Below are 8,517 nucleotides of genomic sequence, written 5' to 3' on the forward strand. Positions count from 1 at the left end.
GTGCACATATATTGCTGTGGTATGATGTTTTCAATTTTTCTAGAAAAATACCCAGAAACGGAATAGCTGGGTCAAAAGGAACCTCTAATCCTAGTTTACTGAGGAATTTCCACACTGATTCCCACAGTGGTTGTACCAGTATACACTCCCACCAACAGTGGGGAATGGTTCCTTTATCCCCATAGTCCCTCCAGCATTTGTTATTGGTTGATTTTTTGATGATAGCCATTCTTTCTGGGGTGAGATGGAATCTCAGTATTATTTTAATTTACATCTCTCAAATGACTAATGACGGTGAATATTTTTTCATATATTTATTTACCATTTGTATTTCTTCATCTGAGAGGTGTGTATTCTTCTCAGATGCCCATTTTTGGATTGGGTCTTTGAATTTTGGGGACCTGATTTTAAACAAATTTTTATATGTTCTAGATAGAAATCCTTTGTCTGAGGGACAGTTGGCTAAAAGTATTTCCCAATTTGTGAGTTTTCTTTTCATTCTGTTGGTGATTTCTTTCAGTGTGCAAAAACTTGTGAATAAGAGGAGATTCCAGTTGTTGATTCTTTGAAATATTTCCAGTGCAGTTTGGTTTTTGTTCATGAAATCTCTGCCTACCCTTATGTCTTCAAGATTTCTGTCCACTGTCTCTTCCAGTATATTTAGTGTTTCTGTTTTAATATTTAGATCTTTGGTCCATTTTGACTTTAGTTTAGTGCATGGTGATAGACATGGGTCTAGTTTTAGTCTTTGGAATATGGAAAGCCAGTTTTCCCAGCACCATTTATTAAAGAGGCTATCTTTCCTGCAGTGCACATGTGTGCCCCTTTGTCAAAGATAAGGTGACTGAGTGTGTTTCTAGTTGTGTCTGAATCTTGTGTTCCATTGACCCTCAGATCTGTTTTATTTGCCAGTACCATGCTGATTTTATCACAGTAGCTTTGTAGTATAATTTCAAATCAGGGATTGTGATGCCTCCCGCCTTATCTTTGTGGCCCAAGATTGCCTTGCTACTCTTGGTCTTTTCTGAATTTTAGGAATGCTTTCTCCACTTCTGTGAGGTATACTAATGATATTTTGGTCAGGATTGCATTAAATTTGTATAGCAGTTTTGGGAGCATGGCCATTTTCACAGTGTTGGTTCTTCCTATCCATGCACAAGGAATACCTTTCCCCTTTCTGAAATCCACATTGATCACTTTTTTCAGAATGCTGTAAATTTCAATGCATAGATATTTTACTTAATTTGTTAGATTGATTCCTAAGTATTTCAGTTTTTTGGATGCTATTTTGAAGGGTGTGTTTCCCTAATTTCTCTTTCAGTGAGTTTATTGTTTATGCACAGGAATGCTATTGATTTTTGAGTGTTAACTTTATATTGTGCTACAGTACTACATTTGCATATTAAATCTAGAAGTCTTTTGATGGAGTTTTTGGCGTCTTCTATGTAGAGTATCATGTCATCTGTGAATAATGATAATTTCACTTCTTCTTTTCCTATCCTTATTCCTCTTATTTCTCTCTCTTGTCTAATTGCTCTGGCTAATATTTCCAGAGCTGTATTGAATAGGAGTGGTGACAGTGGACATCCTTGTCTTGTTCCTGAGTTTAGAGTGGAAGCTGTTTTTATTCATTTATTTATTTCATTTATTTATTTTCTTTTTTTGGTTTTTCTTCCAGTACCAGGAATCAAACTCACAACCTTGTGCTTACCAGGCAGGCGCTTTGCCACTGAGCTATTTCCCCAGCCCCTTTTATCCATTTAGTATGTTGTTTGCTACTGGTTTGTCATACTTGGTTTTTATCAGATTGAGATAAATAAAGATCTATCCCAATTTTCTGTAGTGTTTTTATTATAAATGAGTATTGGACTTCATCAAAAGCTTATTCTATATCTGTTGAGTTGATCTATGATTTTTGTCTTTGACTCTGTTGATATGATGTATGGCATTTGTTGATTTGTGTATATTATACCATCTGTGCATTTCTGGGATGAATCCCACTTTTGGTCATTATGTATATTCTTCTTGATGATTTGCTGCATTATATTTACTAATATTTTATTGAGGATTTTTGCATCTATGTTCATTAGAGAAATTAGCCTGTAGTTCTCTTTTTTGGTTGGGTCTTCGTCTGGTTTTAGTATCAGGATAACACTTGCCTCCAGGAATGAGTTAGGGAGAATTGCTTCCCTTTCAATTTCATTAAAGAGTTTGAGGAGTATTGGCATTAAATCTTCTCTAAATTTCTTATAGAATTCAGCTGTGAATCCATCAGAGCCTGAGCTTTTCTTTGTTGGTAAGTGTTTGTGTTTTCAGTCTCACTGACTGATATTGGGTCACTCAGAATTTTTATATCTTCTGTATTCAGCTTTGGTAATTCATATGTTTCTAGGAATATGTCTATTTCTTTTATATTTTCCACCCTATGAGAGTAAAGATTTTCAAAGTAGGTATTGATGATCTTCTGAATTTCTCTAATATCTGTAGTGATTTCACCCTTTTCATTACTTATTACATGGATTTGAGTTTTTTCTTTCCTTTTTTTGATATTCTTGGCTATGGGTTTATCAATTTTATTTATTCTTTCAAAGAACTAACTCTTCAATTTATTAATTCTTTGCATTGCTTTCTTAGTCTCCATTGTCTTAATTTCTGCTCTGATCTTTATAATGTCCTCCCTTCTTTGGGCTTTGAGCTTGGCTTGGTCTTCTTTTTCCAGAAGCTTGAGATGCAGCATTAGGTTGTTTCTTTGTTCTCATTCTGTTTTCCTGATATGAGAATTCACTGCTATAAATTTCCCTCTGAGGACTGCTTTCATTGCATTCCACAACTTCTGGTAAGTCCTCAGTGAAAAAAATGAAAATTTATCCTTCTTATAGCAGCATAGTTCTCCAGTGTGCTTAAATACAATATTTTCTTTATCTGTTCATCTGCTCATGGACATAGAGGACACTTCCATGTCTTTTCTTTTTTTTTTTTTTTTTTTTTTTTTTTGAGACAAGGTCTCACTATGTAGCCCAAGCTAGCCTTGAACTCATTATGTAGCCCAGGCTGGCCTCAATCTCACAGTGATCTTCTTGCCTCAGCCTCCTGAGTTCTAGGATTACAAGTATACTCTACCAAACCCAGCCACATGTCCTTTATAACAACATTTGTAGTTACATTTAGGGCCAATTGTCCAGGACAAACCTCCCACCTCTAGATCTTTAACTTAGTCACACTGCAAAGTCTCTTTCTCAATTAAAGATAACATTCAGGATTCAGAGATTAGAATATGAAATCTTTGGGGATATTATTCAAGCTTCTAGGAAAGATAAAGGAAAGAAAAGACCCCAGTATCATGTTCAGAGGCATGCTGATATTTAGGTCAGAGGAAATGGAGTGAGCAAAAGAGGTTAATAAGGAATAGAAATTGAAGAAGAAGGAAGGATGTCAGAGTTATTTTGCAGAGCCAGGGACTAGATGGGTTCCCAGAAGGAAGGTGTTGTCAGTTTTCCTCAGAGGTTAAATAAGATAAATGGAGAAAAAGCTATTAGAATCACCATCATGGTTGGTAATCTTGACAGTAGCAGGTTGGACGTAGGGGACTGGGCACACTTAATCAGGAACATGAGCATGGGGTAAGGAATCCATTGGATGAGGCAGTACAGGCAGCAAGTGTGGTAAGCTCTTTTCATTCTGCTATCAAAGAGAGACACTAGTGGTTAAGGAGTTGAGAAAGTACTTTGCTTTCTATTTTTAATGGTACACATCTCTGATGATTTCATAAACTGAAAACTGAGGGAGGGAAGTCTTTAAGAAGCAAAAGAGGCCAAGTGGAGACACTGGCACTGCTAAGAGCACGGGCACTTCTTCCACTGTAAGAGGAGGAAAAGGTGTGTGCAAATGAAAGTAGGATTGATTGTCTCAGAAGAGTGAAGCTGAGAATAAAAGAGGTACCTTTGAGGAGATAATGTTTGAGGAGTCATATTATTGGTGGATATACACTATCTTATCTTCTTATTATTTCAATAATAAATATAGTAGAGATAAGGGTGGCTAAGAGATACTAAAAGATAATTCTCTTTTAAGTATTTCCCCCCTTAGTTTAATGAAAGATAATTTGAATGAAAATAAACACGCAAGTAGCTATCTTAGCACATGTGAAACTTTATTTAAAACAGAAATGGTTCAAACTACTTTATGGTTTTGTTTTCATTTAAAAAAACTAAGTGAAAAGGAAAAAACTTAGACTAAATAATTTGTTATCTTGTGAAAGGTGAATAATAAATAAGGAACTGAACATAATTATTCTTATCATGTAATTATACAGCCTTCAAATGTGTGAAAACTGTCAAGTACATATTACAAAATCACATTGTCAGTGGTTAGCAGGCTGGAATTCAAAATCTTTTTCCCTATTTGATATGACATTAAGCAAACTACAAAAAGAATTATTAGCATCTGCATCCCATTTTATGTAAAGCTATAGCTTCCATCAAATTACCCATTTCCCCTCACCAAGATGAAGAAGAAAAAATATGAAAAGTTCCTCCACCAGAGTATTTATTAGGTCCTACTCGTTCACTGGACATTGAAATCATCCACTGCTAAGGTACATGTTCTGACATCACTCATCTAGCATCAGCATCCCATGGAAGTTTGCCCTGCACTAAGGGCAATTTCTCAGTCTCATGATAAACAATGTTGCTTTTATCAGTCTTGCACCTAATGTCTAGGTATGCCCACGAGAGTGTTTTGCCTCCTAATGGGCTGAGTTTAGATAGTCAATGTATTATTTGTGCATATAAGCCTTGGAAACTGTAGCACGTATCTTCAAAGCTGATTTAACGATTTAACAAACTGCCACTGAGACTCTTTCTTCTATCCTTCCCTTTTCCTTTTTTCTCATTCCTGAAAGGGCTGTGTGTTTAAAGAGACATGGAATTGTGGATTTTGAGAGATCCCTTCTTCTCCCAATCAGCTGCATTGGTGAATTCCTCTTGGTGTCCTCACATGTTCAGACAATTATCATTTCATACAAGATGGAGACCTGGGAGGATTCTCCCTAACTGAATGAAACAGCAGAATCAAATTTCAAGCCCAGACTTCAAGTTTCCCTCCCTTACTGAGAGCTTGTACTAAACTCTCAGGGAGTCTTTGACTCACAGTGAGAAAACCTAGCCTGCTCCTTCACAGATTCCAGCCCTTCTACAGTCTGAAATAGAAATATAAATTCTATAGGTGGTTTTTGAAAATACAGACGTTGCCACAAAAAAAAAAAACACATTGTAAAAACATACATTATGGAGTGAGCTGTAAATATTCAAGTATATCTAGAGGTTTTCATAAAAGCAGCAGCAGTTTTTAAAAAACATCTTATAATATCACCTCTTTTAAACAAGCAGTGATAGGCTATTTGTATCCAAAGGGGAAAGGTCAGGAGTGCTGGTTATAGCCCTAGAAATTAACTTGGTCTAATTCTGTCAGTAGATACTGACTTAGACATTTCCACAAACTCAGAAATGTCTTTTCCCTGGAATAGCTAAGGGAAGCATCTCATGTGAGCATGTTGGAAACTCAGTACTATTTTAGTTAGATGTCTGAGACACTATAACCATTTCTGGAAATTGTCCTTTTAGAAACTTTGACAGTGAGTTAAGGAAGCACTGTTTATTCTAAAACTTATGAAACATGGAATATGAAAATATCTTTGAGGAAGGTCTTCTGCTACAGCAAATTTGTTCAGAGAATAGACTAAGGGTTGGCATTTGTCCAGGTGTTCTCTTTTTTCTGTATTTTATACGTGAAGGTTATTCACAGCCCATTTAAAAATAAATAAATAAATAAAAGCAAATTGCTTTGGATAGTGGTCCAGAGGATCAGAAGCCTAATCCAGGATACAGTGTCAGCCTTCCTTGCTGAATGATGATTTGGTCCAGTTTCCCTACAAGTTACTATCCGGCTAGCTATGAAACCCTTCCTTCTGAGGAAGACCAGATGGTTCATAGAGCCTCCGTGGGAAGTGCACAGGATTGGACTTCCTGGTAAGCCATCTGCGTCCTTGCAGAGTGGAGTCTGGCAAACAGAATCAGGGTAGTGATCAAGAGGAAGAGTCCAATAATGAAAAGAATGACCAAGGCTGACTTGGCTCCTCTTAGATCCAGATTCTTGCCAAAAAAATAGAGTTGCTCCTTTCCAGGCTGTTCTGTGAAAAAGAAAAGTGAGGTGTCAGATGTCTGTCTCTCTCTAGGAAGTGAAATGCCGAGGCATTCACAAGCAGGATTAGGAGAGGGTATCATTACCATTGGAGGGCCCTGTGGCCGGGTGAGATGCCCCTCCAGAAGGAGACTTCGTGGAGTATGGAATCCTGTTGTCTAGACAAGGAAGATAGATTGTTTTATAAACAAGAAGAGATTCTTTTGACAAAATCAGTCATGTCATTTTACCAGTGAATAATTTACCCACCAGTATTGGCCATCCGTTGTGTATTCTCACTGAGCTACTTTGTACGAGTACATATGCATTCCCACCCACTTCATCTTCCCAGGTTCTTCTTACCCACTGAGATACATGGTGAGCACCGTGGGCCATAAAACCTTGACTCACATTCCCAAACTCTTAATGATGCCCTCCTATTCCTGCCATTGAATCCTGTATTCTGTAATCTATTAAACTGCGTATCATGCTCTCTTATGGTTACATGGTTACATATCTGTCTCTCTTACTTGACTCTGAGCTCCATGGGGGATGTATCTGGGATTTTTCATGCCTCCTACTTCCAGGTCTACAGGAAGCTTGGTGCCATCACCTGGCATCATTGACAGACAACAATACCTATATTCCGAAGGACTGTGTAGGTTGTCTCCATGCCAGCGTGGATATGGTCAGACACATGACAATGTAGTAGCCAAGTCCCTGGGTGATCTGCAAATAGTTCAATGGTTTGGAATGTCCCAGGAAAGAGATCATACACATCTTCTCGGTAAGATTTATCTATCTGCAGAAGTAAAAAAAAAAAACCCACACTGTGTATTTTTTCTTAATTAGAAAAGCAAGAAAAGAAGGAACAGCAAAGAAATACAGTAAGCAGAAGGAAGGAAATAATAAATCAATGAAATCAAGAATAGAAACATAATAGAAATAAATCAAAAAAACCTAAAGCTGGTTCTTTGAACAAATCAATAAAATTGATAAACCTTGTCATAACCAGTTTCCATTAATAGCTCCCAATGACTCCTATTTTCTGGTATTCATAATCTTTGTAACTTCTTCCTACTTTATAGTAGGGTTGTTCTGTGTGGCCAATAGCATACGATGAAATAACAGCATTCCACTTGCAAAATAAGGCTATCAAGAACCATGGCTTCTGCCTTAGTCCCTCTCTTACTTTCTTCTCTTACATTAGTCACTCTAGGCAAGGCCAACTCCCATGCCACACTCATATGATGAGGTCCTGAAGCTTTCAGTCAACATGGATCCTCTAGCTCCAATGAAGCCTTTGAAAAGATGCTGAATCAGATCCACCTAATTAAGCTGAATCAGATCTACCTAACTAAGCTATTCCCAGATTTCTGACCAAGAGAAACTGTGAGATAATCAATGGTTTTTGCTTCATGTTACTGAATTTTAGCATAAAAGTAAAAAAAGATATTATGAAAAGGAAAGACAGGACATCACTAAAATCTTACAGATATTAAAAATGACAGTAATGAAATACTGTACAACTAGCTCTGTGTCCATAAATTCTGCAACTTATTTGGTATGAGCAAAATTCTTTGAAAACACAGATTGCCATAGAGCACTGGATAGCACTGTATTACCTATTGTCATAGGTAACCTGAATAGCACTATATCTAATGAAGAAACTAAAATTGTATTAAGATCTTCCAACAGGCCCAGGTGATTTCATTAGCAAATTCTACAACATACTTAAAGAAGATGTAATACCAATTCTAAACACACTCATGAATCATTTTATAATGATGACATTAACTTGATATCAAAACCAAATACATTACAAGAAAAGAAAATCAATATTCCCCATGAACCCAGATGCAAAAATCCTAAACAAAATAACAGCAAATCAGATCAACCAAAACATAAAAAGGATAATGAATCATGACCAAATAAGGTTTACACACAAAATGAAAAGATAGTTCAATGTTTCAAAATTAATCAATGCAGTTCACCAATGGACTAAAGAAAAGTAGAAATGAAGCAAAAAGTCATACAGTCTTTCAATAGTCACATAAAAACTATTGATATAATTTAACATCTGTTCATGATTTTAAAAACATTTTTTAAAAAGTCAGTTTAAAAACTAATGTAAGGGAAATTCTTTAACCTAGTATCTACAATGAGATCTATTTAAAAAGCTGCAACTTTTTATTTAATAGTGAATGACCAACCCCACCGCCATTACACTCTGAGTCTCTGCCTTCTGTGCACCTGCAGCAGACAGGAGTTTCTCACTCAGAAGTCCCATGGACCACTCTCACTGGGGTTCACATGTGGGCCCTCCCTGCACGTGCCCTG

General features: G+C 36.7%; 1 protein-coding gene and 1 long non-coding RNA gene across 2 annotated transcripts in view; one reads left to right on the top strand and one right to left on the bottom strand.

The window, feature by feature from the left end:
- LOC106147983 overlaps window positions 1-8,517 on the top strand; it is a 47,710-nt gene that overhangs the window by 9,193 nt on the left and 30,000 nt on the right. The window lies entirely within an intron of this gene.
- The window catches only part of Hephl1 (hephaestin-like 1), a 90,112-nt gene continuing 84,691 nt past the window's right edge, over window positions 3,097-8,517 (bottom strand). Inside the window, exons 18-20 of the mRNA XM_005379683.1 lie at window positions 6,817-6,979; window positions 6,285-6,356; window positions 3,097-6,187 (exon numbers count right to left, since the gene is read on the bottom strand). Of these exons, the coding sequence (XP_005379740.1) occupies window positions 5,985-6,187; window positions 6,285-6,356; window positions 6,817-6,979 (438 nt within the window). The 3' untranslated portion in view covers window positions 3,097-5,984. The remainder of the gene's footprint in view (window positions 6,188-6,284; window positions 6,357-6,816; window positions 6,980-8,517) is intronic.

This window comes from Chinchilla lanigera, unplaced genomic scaffold (genome assembly GCF_000276665.1).
Source record: "Chinchilla lanigera isolate Chin_1 unplaced genomic scaffold, ChiLan1.0 scaffold00013, whole genome shotgun sequence".
Classification (NCBI taxonomy): Eukaryota; Metazoa; Chordata; class Mammalia; order Rodentia; family Chinchillidae; genus Chinchilla; species Chinchilla lanigera.